Raw genomic sequence first — 20,958 nt, 5'->3', positions numbered from 1 at the left:
AACAAACATTTCTCTTTTAATAGTTGGTCAAGTTTGTGTGAATTTCCAGTCCCAATTTACATCCCTACAAAGACATCACACTCACTGCATACTTTAAACACATCTTCACTTGAGACACAGCAATATTAACAATTGTGTGTGGGGGAAAGACTGACAGTAGGTTTTGAACAGTAGATTGTACTGGGTACCGGTATGTAATTACTGGGCAATGCTATAAATACATGTGAGCTGTAAACGGCCTTGTAATGTGCTGAATGATAATTGTTCATATCTAAAAAAAGAAAAATCTATCCAATCTATCTGCATATTTCATATCAGCCCGAGACTTTCTGGTTAGCCATTTAGATAACCCCCTAGCCTGCGACCCAGTGACTAATCCATAGACATAATATACATAGACGCCGCATTGGCTGCTGGAGACAAGAAATGCGGCCGCCAATCTTGGACCGGTCATACTCCTCGTTGTGTTGCAGCAGAAGACAGAAGATGACAGCACTGTGCAGCATGTTCCTTCTCAAATCGGCGGACCATACTCGGGGGATTTACTTTTCACAAGTAAGATTTAACATAACCGTACTATTGGTTGTATTTTGTGAATAGAATATTACCAGAGAGCTGAGAAGGAGCAATCTTTGATATTACTGTATGAAAATCGTGAGCCATCTAGCTAGGCTATGTTTACTCGGTGTTCACCCGCTATGAACTGAGACTTGATAAGTCATATTCCATAACACTGACTTAGATTACAACTGACACAAGAAGGCTATTGTAGAAATAAATCATACTAGATTTGGCGGGTGAATTTTACACAAGTGGCACAGACTAGCCTATTGGGCAATCGCTAGCTGCTACTTGTAGCCTAAGTGTGTTGGTGGTAGCCTCACTATTTCCTGAATAAAGTAACTTTTCAATAGCTCAACTTCTTTATTTATCAAGTAGCTTAGCCAGACAAGCTACACTTTTCTTGTCATGTGAAATTAGCACAATTTAAAGTAGCTTCCTATGTAGTGAACTAGCCTACTGCTGTGTTTGTGTTAGGCTACTAATACATTTGACTGGGTGGTAGTTTTGTGTAGCGTTTTATTCATGGCAGAGTAACTGATAGTTTAGCTCACTAAAATTTCGAAGTAGCTTGCCCAACACTGTATTATTCACATGTAATTTACCCTAACAAGAATAAGATGCCTCTCAAATTCCTTTTCATTAATTTATTTATTATTTTGTATCTCTCCAGAACAACTGCCTTGATCAAGAAGACTGTGAATGAACTGAACGGTCTCCTCACACCCCTGGAACTGAGGAAGGTGCAGCTCTTCATTGCAGTACTGCAGGGCATCTGCTACACTGTGACTGAATGTTTGATTTATGAGCTCCACCTTCATCACCTGCATTCGCCACTCTGTGTCCCATTTTCCCATCGCCTGGTTGACTCAGTCCTCTTTTTATGGAGTTTACCCAGTTTACTATGCCATCTTATTTGCCCACCTGCTGTCTGAAGCACTTTTGTTCTCAGCCAAAGTGTACCCAAGCAATTTTAGCAAGGTGGGAACATACAAAATGACATGCACCAGTTGTTGAAATCATAGAACCAACTGCATGACGGTAACTCTGTCTCACTGAGCCTGTGAAGACACTCCCTGATTCTTTACTGATTGCAATGAACGGGTTGATCTTAGCAGTTTCTAAAATGTTTCTTAATTCCTTTTATTTAATCTCTTCATTGGGGCTGGAACCTTTCTGTGAACTGTAAATAACAGATGCTGTTGATGAACCCATTGACACTGTACAAGTGACAAGTCACCTTTTGTCTTGAATTGATGAACTGTTACACTTACTATGCCAAACCAATGTCTGTTTTTTAAGGATCAGAAACAAACCTACAAACTTGCACTTTACAATATTTATGGAACTTGTCTAACAAAATGCTGTTGATATTGAACCCAGTTACTCCATTTCCTTTATGCCACACCAATGTCTGTTCATCACTTTATTTTTGATGGCACTGAACTGAAAATGTTAATGGATTTTTTTCTGTAAATTTAACTAATTAAAACTTGTATCAAACCAGTTTTTGTCTATGCTGTCAAAAGTGGATTAGTTATGTTCCCAGTTTTTATATTGGATGTCCTCACTTTATAATATATCATATATCAGAATATTCTATTACTGTTAAGCCCACTATGAGTATTAAAATACACACAACCATGTTTCCTGTATCATACAGCTTTTTTTCTACTGGGAGGTTTACAACTTATTCTGAGTCAATTTACCCAAGTTTGTCACTAAACCACATAGGCCTACTTGGAATACCCCTCAGATGTCTGAATGGCACTGATCTCACTTAAATGTTTATGGAACCTTTCTGTGGACTGTGAATAATGCTGTTGATGGAACTTTTCTGTCAACTGTGAACTATATTTAACTCATTAAACTTGTATCAAACTAGTTTTGTCTATGCTGTCAAACATGGATTATGTTCCCAGTTTTAATATCGGACGTCAGGTCACTTTATATCATATATCAGAATATTCTATTACTGTTAAACCCACTATGAATATTAAAATACGCTAAATCATGTGTCCTGTATCATAGCTACATGTATGACCTTTGCAGCAAAAAAAACCGCGTGAGAATCTGTTCGGTATTCAGTGAGATATGATTAATTAAGTGCGCTGACAGCTCATCTCACCGGCCAAACAGATTACACTGAGTGGAGTGGATGACCGGTCCAAGATGGCGGCTCCAAATCTCGTCAGCGCTAGTAAGGAGTAGCGGTCGATGCGGCGTCTATGTATATTATGTCTATGGACTAATCCTTCTACCGGAGACACTCACTGCGAGCTTAAAGGTGCATGACTACGCGCCCTGAGGAATCGCACGTAACCCAGCATTAGAGCAGAGAAGCTCTAGGACATGGTCCAATCCATTGATGCTTGTTTGAGGCGGTGTTAGTGGAAGCAAAGTCTGTGGTGCTTGGACTGGGAGAACTCCGCCCCTGTGTCGTCTATCATGCCTGGGACGTTACTGTACTTTGTGCATTGACACACAAAGCGCACACATAACACACACGCACTCTGCAGTGGTTGTTCTTGTGTGCTGTTCTGCCAGGCTTTTGCAGAGCGTTAGCCAGCCATCCCCATTGCAAACACGCCCCTGTCGCCCTCTTTTTCTCCTTTGCAGGATTTAGTCACTTTACTGAGTGACAGGTCTCTCACCCGAGCTTTCGGTGATCTTTTGTAGCTTTTTCACTTGAGGTGCTCATTTTGACAGGACTTCTTCATGGAGGATTACCATAAACCCGACCAGCAGACTCTGCAGGCGCTGCGCAACATTGCCAATCGCCTCCGAATCAACTCTATAAGAGCTACAACTGCAGCTGGCAGTGGGTAAGGGAAATGCGCACATTATGACCAAATGTCAGATCGACTTCCCTAACTGTTATTTCGTTTATCAATAACTTATTTTATGCATAATGTTACACTTTACGGACAAGGGGAGGATAGTGTTTAATTATGTCGTTAAACTGTCTTTTGTTAAACAAATAAATTGTACACAGTGTTCTTAATGGCATTAATGTGGTGTAATTAATTAATCAGTTTGGACGTTCTTGTCATTGTTGTTGCTTTATGATACAAGCTCGCAACGGTTTGGTTAGAGCAGGTGCACCATGTTCCGTTTGTTTTCAGCACGCAATGTTTCCTGCAGTGATGCCTCTTTGCCTATGCCACTTTGGACATAGTTGAAAATAGGAGCTACCGTCCGTTTGTTGGCCGGTTTTAGTTTCTGCAATGGAACAGTCCGCCGCAACAAGATCTAAAATGGACCGCGCTCCTATCTCTTTCTACACAGCGCCTGCGTCGATTGTCCAGTTTAAGGTTGTCAATCCTCTGCACGTTGCTCACCGATCGGTGCTAGACTCGTTTACCAAATTCTGCCAAATACTAGTATACAACTGAGTCATGGTATTTAAACTGTGAGTTTTGATGTTTTGTAAACTAAGACTAACTTTTCCCACCATGCGCAGCGAACGAACACGGGGCTGATTATTTTATTTTATTCTCATCACTCTTTGAACACTGTTTCGCTGTAGTTATTTTTGTCAGTATTTTAATTATTGTATTAGTCCTTTCATTCATGGTGTTATACTCTTGTTTGTCTTCATATCACCTATAAAAACATAAGAAGAGTTATCTTAATTCCTTTGCAGGTTGAAGGTTGATTTAGACATTTGTGGTATGAATAAGCTTATGCATGCATTCTGTCTCAGAGCACGCGTTTCTGTGTGCGTGTTTGCTCGATTCGCCGTTTTTAAACAATAAAAACACTGGATGTGTCAAGATAAACAATTCACCGATATTTACAGAATAAGTGCTTGTTCTTTTTTACCCGTACTACCATAGTTCATCCAACTATCCTATCCGTAGGCCTACTAGTACTGACAAATATTGGATGTCACGCCTCCAAGCAATACAGGTTTGCAGTGCGCCTGGATTACGTACAGTGTTGAGGGGTATCTTCTAGAGAAACGAATTAACCCACTAATAGGCTATTGCATTTAACTCAGTTTTTCCATTACAAGTTGCCAGTTATGAGATCTCAGCATGTTGATAACTAACATTAACATAAAAGTATACATTTCAAGATTTGATTGGTTTGACAGGTGTGTGTGTGTGTGTGTGTGTGCACACTCGCCTCGTTGGCTCTTTGAAGTTGTGCCAACTCTGCACTGCATGCGTGTAGCACATGAGATTATTACATGTGTAACTTCTGGCGTTCCTTTTTTTTGCCAGACACCCGACATCATGTTGCAGTGTGGCCGAGATCATGTCGGTGCTGTTTTTCCACACCATGAAGTACCGCCCTGAAGACCCCAGGAACCCCAACAATGACCGCTTCATCATGTCCAAGGTAAGACTGAGGACGTCTGCACACTATCTGAAGAAAGAAGGGTGAGACAGTACTATTCTGTTACCAGCCTAACATTCACCCAATCGCTGTCCTATCAAAGCCAGGCTTTATTACTCATTCCTGTAGTCCTCCATCCCACAGGAGGCACTGTTATGGTACTGTATATTTATGGTACATTGTGAATATTTGTGGTATATTAACAATGTACCAGGGATGCAGTCACTTCTAGCAGAAGATGCACCATCACTGAATGATGGCAGGCCATATGGAGATATTGTAGATGTAAATTTGTGTAAAGCAATGGTGTATGAATCACTAGGTTGGGATAAGTGGGTTGTTTGTGTGTGCCTATATTTGTGCTCGCTGGATATACTATATAATGTTGGTGTTACAAGAGTCTAAGTGTTTTATTTACCTGTGTATGTGTGTGTACACTTACATGTGTTGACTCATCTCTGTGTCCATTCTTGCTGCATCTAAGGGACACGCAGCTCCCATCCTGTATGCAGCGTGGGCCGAGGCTGGCTACCTGAAGGAGAGCGAGCTGCTGAACCTCCGCAAGATTGACTCCATCCTGGAGGGTCACCCAGTGCCGGTAAGATCACATGGGGCTTACACTGACATCTCTTGACCTGCACGCTTACCCCAGTTACACCCTTCAGCCCTGGCAGTTAAAATAGCCCGTGAGAGTTTGGCTGTCTTACCGGTAAACTCCTTTGAGCGTAAATCCCTACGTTGCCCATAGCTCTGCTTGCTCCCAGTCCCACCGACTAACCAACAAACCAGTCAAAGCTCAGCAAAATCTAGCCTCTTACTGGGATTATAAGGTGGACCTTAGCTCCCTATGTGTGTGTGTGTGTGTGTGTGTGTGTGTGTGTGTGTACAAATATACACATTTTTTAACTGGACAGTCTATTGCACACTGAAGCATGTTTCTGGCAGCATACTGTGTGCATATTGTGTGCAGATACAGTACATACATTTCCACATCATACATAATGACATGTACTCGTTTATTCAGCAAGGCCTACTATACGCACACACACACACACACATACACACACACAAAGACATGCTTTGTGCAGTGACAGAGTAAAGCAGTTCTTAGCTTCTTTGTGCTGGTGATGTAAAGCCATGCTCTGTGCACACGCACTCGAGCCAGCAGGACCACACTGAGTGTGTTATTCTCTCAGTTGTCTTGCATTTATTCTCTGCCTTACATAATTATTCTTTTATCATGCACTTCCACATAGACCAGGCCACTCTCACACAGTTCACTTGTATGTATGAAAGGCCTGTGTTCTGAGTTCACTTTTGAGCTATTCATTGTGTTATGTATATTTTCGCCATAGTTGATTTAAAAAAAAAAAAAATCACAAAAAGATATGAACTGTGTTCAACTGCATGTGCATTTCTATCACAAATCCATTTGGTTCATTTGTTCCCACTTTCCAGTATGTACTTAAAGTAGGTATCCTTTTGCCTTTGCCTGGCAGCACTGCACATGTGCAGTTTATCCAGTGCAGTTATTACGCTCTCACACTCATTACTGTGCACAGTATCAAATGAGGGGCAAGCTGCTGACATCAGGGAATTCTGATCTGTTTGTTTTTTATTGTTTGTTTGTCTTTTTCTCTCTCTCTCTTTCTCTCTTTGTTTCCATGTCTGCTTGTCTGTCTGTCTGTCTCACTGTGTGTGCGTGTGTGTGCGTGCACGTGTGTGCGTGTGCGTCCATGACTATACCTGTCTGTCTGTCTCTCTGTGTCAGTGTTAATTTGTGTGTGTGTGTGTGTGTGCGTGCGCGCATGTGCGTGTGTGTGTGTGTGTGTGTGTGTGTGTGTGTGGTAAACGCTGATGTTGTTTGTGATTGTGTGTGTTTGCAGAAGCAGCAGTTTGTGGATGTGGCCACTGGTTCTCTGGGTCAGGGCCTGGGTGCTGCCTGTGGGATGGCCTACACTGCGAAATACTTTGACAAGTCCAGGTGTGACTCACAAACACACAGACACACACATACAGACAGACAGACACATAGACAGAGACACAGAGACAAAAAATATAAATCAAATAAAAGCAGTATGTGTGCCCACCCACATCTAGTTGGATCAACTGAACTGGTGTATTTATCTTGACACTGGACAACACGCACTACTGTGAGAATTTGAAGGTGTGCAGTATCATAGAGGTGTACATACAATCGTATCATTGCCTTAAAGGACAAAATAAGTGTAATGTCCACTCTGATATACTGTGTTGCTTTGTTAGTAATTTTGTTTTTGGCGGTGAATAGGCTTGGTTGTTGATTGGCCGCTGTGTGAAATCCCCTACCTATAGCACTAGGAATTTAACATCTGTCCTGTGTTTATTCGAAATGTATTGTATTTAATACAGACACACACACACGCACGCACACACACACACGCGCACGCGCGCACACACACACACACACACACACACACACACACACACACACACACACACACACACAGGGAAACCAACCAAATTGTGGGGCAATTTCATTCTGTTTCAGTTTAGTATTGGTAGACACACTAAATGTACACAATGTTGAGGAAGATCCAGACAGAATACACACACATGCAAACAAGAACTCACACACATGCAAACACACATGCACACATGAACTCACACACATGAAGTCACACACATGCGCACATGAACCCACTCACATGCAGACACACATGCACATATGAACTCATGTATAGACACACATGTACACACAAACTCACACACACACACACAGACATGAGGCCGGTCATTGTGTTCAATGAAAATGTTAAGTCTACCTGACATTTGACATTTCTGTTTGCCTTTGAGGACAAATACTGCTTGACAGCACTTGGTGATCTTGTAGAGGGAATACCAGGAAAAAGGCATATTGCACTAAGAACCAAAAACCCTGGACCTCACTGATACTCGCATTCACACACAATTGCACTCCCCACACATACACACACACACACACACACACACACACACACACACACACACACACACACACACACACACATACACACACAAACACACAAAAACACACACACACACAGTCACACAAATTGTTTTTGAGCGTGCCCATGTATCTAGAATAGTCTCAATAGACAATAGAACAGAGCCTGGTGGAATTCCGCACCGGTTTCCATTATCAACACACTCCTACCTACTTGTGTACCAGGCATGAATTTTTTTTTGGGGATTTTATTGCTGAACTTTGTCCCGTGTGAATTTCTGCACTTTCTGTATTTTGCGCTGTTTTCCGCTCCTGAATTTATGTATGATGCTTTGGCTGCTCTTGCAGCATTTTGTGTTCAGCCAATTCTTCTGCTCTAATAAGCAGAGAGAGATATGTGAGAGCCCCTTCCTCTCTCCCCTCTTCCTTCCCTCTCTCTCTCTCTCCATTCCTCACTCCTTCCCTTCATCACTCTCTCATTCCCCTACAAGCCCCCCACACTTTCACACTTCTGCTGTCTCTTCTGATAGGCTTTTGTCACCTCTTATGTCTTTGCACCCTTTGTTGCCCCTCTTCCATCACTTCGCTGCTCTTCCACCATGTTCTATCTCTCTTCCTCATTTTTCTCTCTGCAACCCTTTCTTTGCATTGCTTAGGAGTCTCTCATTGCCAGTGGCTGGGTACAGATAGACTTAGCTGAGATTCTGGAGAATCTTAACTGGAGTGTAATGTAGTAGTGTGCATGTCCGTAGCGTGGCTAGCATGCTCACGCATCACTGCATTGCATTCCTACACATCTGTAACACTGCAACATGTCTGTCGTACCACGCCCCAAAGCTACTGTAGGATCGAGGAAAAAATGGATGCTCGTGAAATATGTGTTCCAGCTTGAGACCAAAATCCACTAGGCACTGAGTGTCTCTCATCATGAATCATGAAAGCACACCGCACCTTCACGTAATTAATTTTAAACCCACATTTAAGGATTACGGTGCTGGTGTCAAGCTGTCAGATCTGAATGGTCAGAAAAGATTACCAGTTCCCCGCAGGCTGCATCTATTTAGCTAATGTTTGTCTTACGCTAGCTAGTTGTGTTTTTTGGCAGTAATTCACACTTCATGTGTCTCAAGGCTGTTAGGTGCAACAGTGAGATTTATGTGTGCTCATTACATTACATGGCATTTCACTGAAGTGTCTTCTTGTCACCTCAGGTGTCTGAGAAAAAGAACATAGTATGCCTGAACAGAATGCCAACTAATCACTCAAAAGTGCTTGACAAACCAGTACGATGAAGTAGGGATAGGTCAGTGTCCTCCCAGCTACTGTGGGAGACTGCGCCACTATCTGACATGTAGTCATCCCCCTCTCCATCTCCTCCTCTCTGCTCTCTCTCCTCAGCAAGTGCACTATCCCCATCCCCATCACACACACACACACACACACACACACACACACACACACACACACACACACACACACACACACACCATGCTAATCCTGAAGAATGTGCTGAGTTTATGTTGTTTTAAGATCAGAACATCTTCCATGACCTTATGGCCTGTTTTCACACACTTTAGCCATGTCATATATGAATAAAACACATTCATGGAAGAAAATAACTAGGAAATCTAATAAATACATGAAAACATTTTTTACAATTATCATGTAGGGTTGGTTAATTAGTATAACAGGATGGAATAATAGGTTTGGATTGGCATTATCATCAGAAAGTTATAACTGGTTTCAATTTCTAAGGTTCAGAGTATCAACATTATGCCATTGCACAGCGATCCTATGTCACTTTTAAGTGCATAATTGAAATAATTCAAGCGTTTTGTGATTTACAGTAACTCACATCGCAGGGGTTATTTGCACAATAAGTGAGTATGAAAGGGTGTGTAAGTCAGTTGGTGGGTGTATGGACTTGAATGAATGTGTGTGTGTGTGAGAGACGAAGAGTGTGTGTGTGTGTGTGTGGTGTGTGTGTGTTTGGTTGTGGGTGTGGGTGTTGGTGTGGGTGTACAACTCTATGACGCGTCTCCTCAGGCCATAGTGATCGGTTATGAAGATGTTAATCTGGAGTGGGACCAGGTGTCTTTAGACTTACAAATCTCGGATCGCTCTCCCTGGAATGCTATTCTTCCTGGGGCTGAGCTGGAATGCATGCAATAATGCGCCATGTCTCTGCCAATCTTTGCACTTTAAAACAAACGTGCCTATTTGACTGGAAAGCTGTCAGGCCGTGTTACTCCTGAGGAGGTGTGTGAGAATGTGTGTGTCTGTGTGAGTGGGGGTGAATGAGAGACAGAGAGAGAGAGAGTGTGTGTGTTGCCTGTGTGTGTGTGTGTGTGTGTGTGTGTGTGTGTGTGTGTGTGTGTGTGTGTGTGTGTGTGTGTGTGTGTGTGTGTGTGTGTGTGTGTGTGTGTGGGAGAGTGAGTGTGTGTGTGTGTGTGTGTGTGTGTGTGTGTGTGTGTGTGTGTATGTGTGTGTGTGTGTGTGTGTGTGTGTGTGTGTGTGTGTGTGTGTGAGTGAGAGTGTGTGTGTGTGTGTGTGTGTGTGTGTGTGTGTGTGTGTGTGTGTGTGTGTGAGAGAGTGAGTGTGAGAGTGAGTGTGAGAGTGAGTGAGTGAGGGAGGGAGGGGTGAATGAGACATTGATTGTTATGGACAGATACGGAGACAGTACACACATATGTATGCTTATATTTACAAATGTGTGTGTGTAATGCAGTGCTAAATTTCAGCAGAGGAAACACATTAATAATCATGAATGTTTCCCGAGTGTTTTGGGATGGGCTGTCGTACGATATGTTGAGATTAACACAGAACTCACAACAGCAAAGAGATAGTCCTTTCTATCTCTATCTATACATGTTTTATTTTTCATTTACTGTATTATGCTCAGATGTGGGCAACCCCAACTTCAGAAAGTCCTTCCATTTATTGGTTCTACCAACACACAGATGATTTCACCAATTAGCTCCTCTACCTGGCAGAATAATTGCTCAAATGAGAATCAACTGGATTAGTGAATGGTTGGAACAAATAATGTATGTGGTAGAACTTTTACTCTCTGAAGCTGGCTTACCCACTTCTGAATTATGCTTCCATACTCAAAAAGTGCCAACTAACGAACAGTGTGATTAATAACCACTAATAACCCTAATGACCACTGACTGAAGTGCTTGTACAGTACCTTTCTAACACGCCGTGCTGTGGTGTCCAGCTATCGTGTGTACTGTCTGCTGGGAGATGGAGAGATGTCGGAGGGGGCGGTGTGGGAGGCCATGGCCTTCGCCTCCTACTACCAGCTGGACAACCTGGTGGCCATCTTGGACATCAATCGGCTTGGACAGAGTGACCCCGCTCCTCTTCAGCACCACATGGAAAAGTACCAGAGACGCTGTGAAGCATTTGGGTGAGTGTGTGAGTGTGTGTGTGTGTGTGTGTGTGTGTGTGTGTGTGTGTGTGTGTGTGTGCGTGTGTGTGTGTGTGTGTGTGTGTGTGTGTGTGTGTGTGTGTGTGTGTGTGTGCATTGCATTTCTATTCTAAATGAATTGTGTAAAGAGGAAAAGGAGAAGGGAGATGGACTAACAGATGAAGTTAGTCTCCAAATAAAGAAGGAGGGAAGTGCCCATGGTGTATAATATAACTGTATGATTGTAATATGACAATTACAGCAACAGTGTAATGTTGCTAAAATGATCCTCTTGCTGGACATGGAGGTGGAGAGAAAGAGAGGAAATAGAACAAAATATAGTCTCCATTTATACACCTCCCTTAATCAGTTGACAACTCTTGTGTGTGTGTGTGTGTGTGTGTGTGTGTTGTGTGCAGCTGGAACGCCATCATTGTGGATGGGCACAGTGTGGAGGAGCTCTGCAAGGCGCTGTCCCAGCCACGCCACCAGCCCACTGCCATCATCGCCAAGACCATCAAGGGCAAGGGCATCCCAGGTAGACACACTAAGCGCTTCCTTAAATGTTCCACCCGGATGCCTGTTGAGCCCATTTGCTTAGTATATACTCTGGCTATTAGGATATCCTGAATGAATGTATATGCTTCTTCTTAAATACAAACTAGTGTGGAAATGCATAGTGTCCAAAAGGCAGTGGACCAGTAACTAAACTTCCTTGAGCTATACGCCTCCTGTTGCCGTCTTCACACATGTGTGCAAGGCATTCTAGCTTTGTGGAGCGAACAAAGGGGGGCTCTCTGTAGGATCAGGCAGGGATCCGCTGGCTTTGGTCCCAGCGCTTCAGTGCATTAGGGGCAGCATCTCGCTCATCCTGCAGAATGTGGGGGTCAGGCCTGGCCTTTGCCCTCTCTTTATCTGCTGTTTGCTCAGAGGTGCAGGGCTCCTGATACAATCTGCTGACCTGTTATCATAGGCATTGTCTGAAGTGGAGGTTCTGATGAGTCAAAAGTGTGTGTATGTGTGTATGTGTGCCTCTGTGCTTAATTTGGGTATGTGCATACATCTCTGTGGAAGCGTATGATTTGTGTGTGTGTGTGTGTGTGTGTGTGTGTGTGTGTGTGTGTGTGTGTGTGTGTGTGTGTGTGTGTGTGTGTGTGTGTGTGTGCGTGCGTGCGTGTGTGTGCGTGTGTGTGACTGTACCTGTAATGGTGTGAACCCACGTGCATTAATGTGTGCGTATGTGTAGCACATGTGTAGTACTACTTCAGTGTGTGAGTGTGTGAAGTGAAGTGAGTGTGATCGTGCTTGCGTGTCTGCACCCCTCTGAATGAAAGTGTGTGGGTGTGATTGAGTACATCTCCGTATGCAAATGATATTGCCTATGTCAGCGCATGCATGCATGCGAGTAATGCGTCGTGTCCCTCTCTCCCCCCTGTCAGTGGCGGAGGATAAGATGGGCTGGCATGGCAAGCCACTGCCCAAGGACATGGCCGACGGCGTTGTAAAGGACCTGCAGAGCCGCATTCTCAACACCAGCAAGCGCCTGTACCCAGCCATGCCCTCGGAGGACACCCCGCCCGTCAGCCTGCGCAACGTTAGGATGCCCAGCGCCCCCAGCTACAAAACTGGGGAGAAGGTACAGGCCCGGGGTCAGAGGTCAGAGTAGGGCCGCAAGCTCAGGAGAGATAACCCACCCCACTCCACCCCTCCCCACTTCACCCCTCCCCACTCCACCCCTCCCCACTTCACCCCTCCCCACTCCACCCTCCCCCACTTCACCCCTCCCCACTCCACCCCTCCCCACTTCACCCCTCCCCACTCCTTACTCTGGAAACAGAGCTGGTGCACACAACTAAGGCATATATTAGCAAGTGAAATGATACAGAGTTTGGATGTAGAGATCTGTTATAAGGAACTCCAGGTATCCATCAATAAGGAAATGAGTCTGATAAGCTCCATGTTAATGAATTTTTATAAAGGGTGTTTTTAAATGGTTTGTTTTGGTTGTTGGTTGTTTTGATTAGATGTAGACTTAATTGATTTAGATTAGACTTAATCAAAACAATACAAATGCAGTTTTATTGATATTACCTGAAATGTACAATAGAAGGCATGGTTTTTGAAAATTTGTAAAAATGGAGATATCTGTTTTTTGTGTGTGACTGAACTCTTACTGTACTCTAGCTAGCTGGGTTGGTTTGTTAATTGATGGAATGTCTGGTTTGTGTTTGCGTGCAGATAGCCACACGGAAGGCCTATGGGATGGCCCTGGCTAAGCTTGGACGCTACAATGAGCGTGTCATTGCCCTCGATGGAGACACCAAGAACTCCACCTTCTCTGAGATCTTCAAGAATGAGCACCCCAACCGCTATGTGGAGTGTTACATTGCTGAGCAAAACATGGTATGACTCACACCCTCTTCTTCCCATTACCAGCCACCATTTAAATGGTTAAAGGCAGTGCACTTCATTTGATTTACAGTTGATGTCAGACACTGTGTATGGCATACAGTAGACCTATACCCAACAAAAAGAGGTGTGAGACACATGTGCCCAGATGTGGAGGCTGCATCCGAGGAAGCCCCCATTAATCCACTCCCAACTCCACCTTCTCTTCTCTTCTCTTTCCCTCTCATCTCTTCTTTTCTCATCTCTTTTCTTCTCATCTCTTTTCTTCTCATCTCTTTTCTTCTCTTTTCTTCTCTTCTCTTCTCTTCTCTTCTTTTCTCTTCTCTTTGCCTCTCATCTCTTTTTTATCTTCTCTTCTCTTGTCTTTGCCTCTCATCTCTTCTCTTCTCCCCTATTCTGTTCCTTACCTTATCATGTATTGTTTGTGCAATCATCATCATGTCCATAATAATGAAAGTCAGCAGACTTCATTAAAGTTAATGACTAATAGACTCAATTCAAGCATTTCTCCATCCCATCCACAAGAAAAGGGGGAAATATAGGTCAAACATAATTTTCTAAATTAATAACCATTATGCCCTTCATTAAATATTGAAGGGCTGTGTGTGCATGTTTGATTGATTGGTCTCATTTCAGTGCAAAAACACTGTGCATTTTGTCATAATATCCCAGTCAGTGCATTTATACAAATACACAATTATTTGAGTTTATTTGAGCATGCTTTCTGTGACAAACATGAATGTACTTCCACATCCAAGTGCACATTTCCAGCAAGTTAGTCACAGACATCTAGAGATGCTAAACAGATAAATACAGCATGAAATTTTCGGTAATCTACTCCCACAGATGTTGCCAATAATAGTTCAGATGAATCTGAGCTTGTGATGGCCTTGTGTGAAGTAAAACTACAGCCTTGACTGTCAGTGTCAGGCAGATGTGCGGGATCTCTGGGGTGTTTTTCCTTTCACACACACACACACACACACACACACACACACACACACACACACACACACCTCAGTTTTACTCTGCATCATTGCCCCGAGGGGAGGAATGGGGCCGTTTTTCTTTGGCATGAAACAGGAAATTAAAGCTCTCTCCTTCATGAAATACCAGCTTAACAAGAAAAGGTTTGCTCACGCTATATGTCAATGCTAAGCTGAGGTGAAGCTATATAATGGCCTCTAGAAGAATTAAGAATTAAGAAGTACAAGAGCTTTTGAACTGTGTGTCTAGTATTGGTGTACTCTGTAGTAAATTCCAAAAGTGCCACTACTGTACAGTACATGTGTTTGACTGCCATATGTCCCAGCCTATTATTTAAGAAACTGTTAGGCTACCATCTGTGTCCTACTAAACTGGGTCTAGACCATAGACTTACACAAGGAGAGACAGACTCACTAATATGAAATACGAATATGAACTCTTCTGTATGGCACATAATAACTGTTTTGACTGTAGTGTAAGTGGTATCCACAGTGACCCTACCCATCTTTAGCTAACCTAACTCAGAGGACCTCTTCCCTGCCTCTCCTCTCCTCTCTGCTCTCGTCCAGGTGAGCGTGGCGGTGGGCTGTGCCACCCGCGACAGGAATGTGGTCTTCGCCTCCACCTTCGCCACCTTCTTCAGCCGCGCCTACGACCAGCTCCGCATGGCCGCCATCTCCGAGAGCAACATCAACCTCTGCGGCTCTCACTGTGGTGTCTCCATCGGTCAGTCTGCCACTGTGCACCACTTGACCTCTGCCCGGGTCTTAAAACAGCTTGTTCTTTCTTTCGGATTGACTCCCTACCTGAGAATAAAAGTTGTTTTGGAGACACTGTCCTGTTCCAACTGATCGAGCTCACAGTAAGAACCTCCAGCAGAACACTCGGTTCAGTCTGATTCAGTAGATGAAGCAGAGTTACCCATTCTCAACGGCTGCAGGTTAATTGGATGAAATTTAGTTTGATTAGTTTGATTGGACATGTCTGTCATATTAACTGTTGAAATGGTTTGGCACATTGATTGGTTATGTCATATCACTGTTCAAAAGACATTGTTTACTGATGGGATTCAGTCCTGCTGAAGTTTCTCTCTGTGGGCTTGATGCAGACACTCCCAGTGAAACGCCACTGTTGTGCCTCTGTGATTTTAAGTTCTCCTAAAATTCTGAACGTTGATTTTTTTTCCGTTTCTTCACATTTTCCCCCCACGTCATTTCTCCCGCGCTGCCACTGCAGCGCTTTGTCGCTCTCTCCCTCCTACCCTCCCTCTCTCGCTCTGTATTATGGTGGAAGTTGGTTGAAGGGGCCCAGCCTCCTTTTAGTCTCTTCAGGTACATGGCATGCCCTCTCGCCTCAACGCATGCCAGTTTGCCAGCCTGCACTTTCAGTCAAGATTCCAGAAGCTTCCGAAAGCACTGCTCTCTTTGACAGTTGTTTGTGTGTGACATGTGTGTTTGTGTGTGTGTATATGTGTGTGTGTGTGCATGGATGCTGATTTCGGTAGGAGAGGATGGACCTTCTCAAATGGGCCTGGAGGACCTGGCCATGTTCCGAGCTATCCCCACGGCAACAGTATTCTACCCCAGTGATGGTGTGTCCACTGAGAAAGCTGTGGAGTTGGCTGCCAACACAAAGGTATCCATAGTTTTGAAAATCCATCTATTTTCCATCCATCTATTTTCTCTATACAGCATATCCTAGGCTATACAGGCTAGGCTATACAGCATATAGGCTATAGAACGGCTTTGAACTGTATTTATATACTATGATTATATATAAGAAGATACAGTGTTTTGTATAGAGCAAAGTGTGGTTTATCATTTTCAGTGAGAATTGAGTGCGAAGATCTTTGTAGTAACACTTGTTATCCTCTGTCGTAGGGTGTGTGTTTTATCAGAACCAGTCGCCCAGAGAACACCATCCTTTACAACAACAACGAGGACTTCCATGTTGGACAGGCAAAGGTATTGGTGGTGCTGCTGATATCAGACTAGCTGATACCAAATCGCTGGTCATACTGTTGCTCTACTAGTCTCCTAGGCTAGTAGACATATAGTGTGCATTCCCAGAGATAAAATAAGATTCTAACAGTTATAGTAAGTGAGGTGGTGTATCAGAGAGCAGTAATTATTATAAGTTTGTTTATGAAATTATTATAATTACCTTCCCAACAGGTTGTTTACAAAACCAATGATGACCACGTGACTGTGATTGGAGCTGGTGTTACCCTCCATGAGGCTTTGACTGCTGCTGAGCACCTCAAGAAAGGTACAGAGTGCCTGTAGTCATATAAACATCTGTCTGCTGTGTCCAGGTGAACAGGTTTTCTCAGGGACTCTTGTGCGCCTGTAACAGAGGTCGTAATTTGTCTGCCGCTCACGGCCCTCGAACCCGCCACCTCGACACGCACCGGCATGGGAGTCGAACGCTCTAACCACTGAGCTAAAAGCCCAGGCTTCCAACTCAGTGGTTAGAACCCAGACTGATCTGCGAGTGGAAAAATGGAGCTCGCGAGATCAGGATGGTCTCACGAGGCTGGGGAATGATGGCAGTGGCAGTAATAGTACATCATCATGTCTGCCTACAGTGACTGCCTGTCATCATGTCTGCCTACAGTGTGGGATGGATTGACAGTCCTGCATTGGCCGGTCAAGCCACACTTGAAGCTGCAGTAGAAGTACTAGTATCCAGAGTCAGTCAACTCCATAGTCAGTCAAGACTGATGGATGCCTGTTAAATAAGCTAGTATTGTTTCCTAAATGAAATACACATTTGAACCATAATAATAGATTTTCTATTGTGAGGAGTTCTTTATACAATTGTATACAATTAAATAATTGTGTAATCAGTGCAAACATAATACTTTTTAAAATGCAAATTATGCATAATGAAATAGTTGTTCATTCATTTGATAAACTGATGAGTGGCTTTCTTGTCATTTCAGAGAGGATCAATATCAGAGTGATTGATCCCTTCACCATCAAGCCCCTGGATGCAAAGACCATCATTGACAATGCCAAGGCCACTAGGGGGCGTATTGTCACAGTGGAGGATCACTACTATGAGGGTGGGTACCTTCGTGCCGTGACAACATTAATAAAAATAAGATATTAAAACTGCTTACCGGTAATTAATGTGTATTGCTAGTAGAAGATGGGTAAAATAAATAAGCGTGAGAGAGAGAAAGATTGTGGAGAAATAGAAAGTAATGAAAGGAAAGACTGTACGTATAATGGAAACAGAGAGCTGTGAACGAGGTGAGAGGAGAGAGGATGTGAAGGCAGAAAAACAGAGGAGTGGAAAGGAGACAAAGAGCTTAAAAGCAAAGAGGGAAAATAAGAATGGAAGATGCATGGAGGAGAGGAGAGGGTTGGTGAGGAAGAGGAAGAGGAAGAGGAGGAGGAGGAGGAGGAGGAAAAGCTCTCTGCTGTCAGTGTTTTTCAGATTCACTTCTGCCCTTTGGGCTTCGTTTGACCTACATAGCGCTCTGAAAAAGTGTGGCCAAAAAAATCCCTGTGTTTTTGTGTGTGTGTGTGTGTGTGTGTGTGTGTGTGCGTGTGTGTGCGTGCACACATATTAGAGGCATGTGTACTTCTTGCTGTAGTCTGTCTGTTTGTGAATTTGTTTGTGTGGATTTCTTTGGCACCCCTCCACTCTGTTTTGCTTAACGTGCCTTCCCGGGTCCCTCTGTCTGAAGCGGCCGGGCGGGCGGGTGGGCAGGCGGGCGGGCAGGCGGGCGGTGACAGCGAGGAAGCGTGGTGACCAAGTGGGCCTGTCATCATATCAGCCTCACCCTAGCACCCAGGACCCCACACACACACACACACACACTTTAACCTCTCCCATCAGCCCCCATACATTATTGCCCCCTCCACCCCTTCCCTTCATTGCCTCCCCCTCCCAACTCACTCATTCTCTCCCTCACTCCTTCCCCACCCCCATCTCATGTCTCATGTTAAGAAGCATGAATAGTGCATCGTGACAGGTGAGATGGCGAGTGCAGAGTGGAGGGGGTTGTGCGTCGGGGTGGAGAGAGATGCAGGTCGAGGGGGCCACAGGGGGTAGAGGTGCCAGTGTGAGTGTGTGTGTGTGTGTGTGTGTGTGTGTGAGTGAGGGGGGTTGTGTGCTTACGGTATGTCTGTGGTTTGAGGCGATGTCTGAATGCATCTTTACTGTACATTCGTTGTGTGTGCATGTAGAGCAAGGGGGAGGTTGGTTCAGTTGGCACAGTGGGGCACAGCGTACCCCCCGTTGCCAGGGTTACTGTTTGCGGTGACCTCTACTGCATCTAGCCCGCTGTGCTAAGAGAGTGGAGGCCGTGGGCTTGTCTGCAGGGATCAACAGCTGCTGTTGTCAGAGAGCTTGTGTGTGTGTGTGTGTGTGTGTGTGTGTGTGTGTGTGTGTGTGTGTGTGTGTGTGTGTGTGTTTGTGTGTGTGTATGTGTGTGTTTCTCGGTGTATGTGTGTGTATGCGGAGGATGTTGAAGGGCAGATTGTATGTATCACACATTAAGCACAATACTGATACTGTTAGTGAATGGGTTCATGTTTGTACATATAGATTATTTTACTTGTGCTTATTCTCCATTTTGGTCCATCAGTGTGTGTGTGTGTGTGTGTGTGTGTGTGTGTGTGTATACATACTGTATATAGGATGGTCCCACGCTGGGAAGCAATGAGGCATGTAGGTGTGTGTTGAGGAGTGATGCCACAGGAGAGAGTCGAGTATGGATCTCACAGACGGGCCTGTCAAACCGCAGACTGTCATCTTCCAAATGAACCGAGCACTAATACCACTGTAACATCTGTGGAGTTTAGTGCTGTAGGGCAGGAATGAAGATATATTATCATTATCTTAATAAACCAGGGTAGGCTGTCCGTCAGGAGAATGAGATGTGACAGCCATAGTTTAAATGATATTCAGACTATATTCAGGCATTATTGAATGTAAGGGGAGGAGTGAGTGAGACAACTCAGAAGACACCTATCGGCCAAACAAAATTGTTTAGGTTCTTAAGGATGCAATAATATAGGCCTTTTTTAAAATTATTTTTGCCAAGGGAGGTAATAGTTAGATAAGCTTTCATGGTAAATGTGCCTGAGACAGGAAAAATGAAAGGCTGTACAAAAATCAACCCTGAATTGGAACCACCTACAATGATATAAAATATAACTCCAGGTAATGACCTTATGTTATCATTAGAAGACTACAGTGGAGTCCTTTTGTTGTTGTGCTCAACAACAAAATACTGTTTTTGTTAGTCAGATTTGAAGAATTAGCTTGATCAAGGTGACATGTCAAAGACACATTCTTAAACACTCAAAATATTAATTTTGGTTCAGTGTAGTTTAATAATACATTACATTCATGTACTTTAATATAGTTGACACTTGTTTAATTACGGTAACTGTGTGAATTTCCATCAGCTTGCATCAGCTCCCTTGCAATCCTGGTGAGTCCCTAATGGCTAACATGAGTGCAATTCCACAGGTGGCCTGGGAGAGGCAGTGTGCTCCGCTGTGGTGAACGAGCCCGGTATTATGGTGCATCGTCTGGCTGTGGCCCATGTCCCACGCAGTGGCAAGCCACAGGAGCTGCTCAAGATCTTCGGCATCGACCACGACGCCATCGCCCAGGCAGTCAGGAAGATGCTCAGCAACTCGGTCAACGCAAAGTAAAGGCGAGTGTCGGGCGACAAACCTTGGTAACCTCAACAAAAAGGGAGACACTTCCCTGTCTGAACACGCTCCCCCTCTTGAAAGAAGAAAATGTCACTGAAATGAATAAAGAAAAAAAAAGCCAAGAAAGAAAAGGAAATGTAGTTCTGCTAAATGTCATTGATGTTGTTTGAACCCCACCCCCTACCTCACCCCACCCTTTCAGGTGACCTTTCCTTTATGACCCTTGATTCTTAATCTACCCTGATCCCTAACCCCTAAAGAAAGAGTAACGCTGTTGTGTCAAGTGCGCAGTGAAGGTTTCTGAAGTAACGTTGGCGTCGTTTTGGAGTCATGTTTTTCACATTTTTTAAATGCCCACACAGACACCACCATTCTATGTCCTCTCCCTTCTCCTCCTCTTTGATGCATTTGGGTTTGTTTTTAGTACACTGTTTTTAGACCCTTGTTCCCATTGGGAACCTACACCAATAAAGTGATGGATTCTTCACATTAAACTCAGGGGAATGGCCTGCTGTGTCTACTGCGTAATTTCTTTTCACGGTTGACTAAAAAAAAGTTTACTGCTCAAATTACCACTTGTTTTAACAGCTCTGAAA

The 20,958-nt window shown here is 43.9% G+C and overlaps 1 protein-coding gene across 1 annotated transcript; it reads left to right on the top strand.

Annotated features, from left to right (window-relative positions):
• The first annotated feature begins 2,895 nt into the window (after positions 1-2,895).
• LOC125293480 (transketolase-like) lies at positions 2,896-20,870 on the top strand. Its single transcript, XM_048241408.1, has 14 exons — positions 2,896-3,386; positions 4,791-4,908; positions 5,390-5,503; positions 6,792-6,889; positions 11,094-11,285; positions 11,705-11,823; positions 12,725-12,921; positions 13,524-13,688; positions 15,251-15,407; positions 16,186-16,316; positions 16,562-16,645; positions 16,856-16,949; positions 17,626-17,748; positions 20,172-20,870. Exons 1-14 carry the CDS (start codon positions 3,280-3,282, stop codon positions 20,357-20,359), a joined length of 1,887 nt encoding a protein of 628 aa, XP_048097365.1. The 5' UTR covers positions 2,896-3,279; the 3' UTR covers positions 20,360-20,870.
• The last annotated feature ends 88 nt before the right edge of the window (positions 20,871-20,958 follow it).

This window comes from Alosa alosa, chromosome 4 (genome assembly GCF_017589495.1).
Source record: "Alosa alosa isolate M-15738 ecotype Scorff River chromosome 4, AALO_Geno_1.1, whole genome shotgun sequence".
In the NCBI taxonomy this organism is placed as follows: Eukaryota; Metazoa; Chordata; class Actinopteri; order Clupeiformes; family Clupeidae; genus Alosa; species Alosa alosa.
The sequence above is the reverse complement of the archived record's forward strand: the minus strand, read 5'-3'. Positions and strand labels throughout refer to the sequence as shown.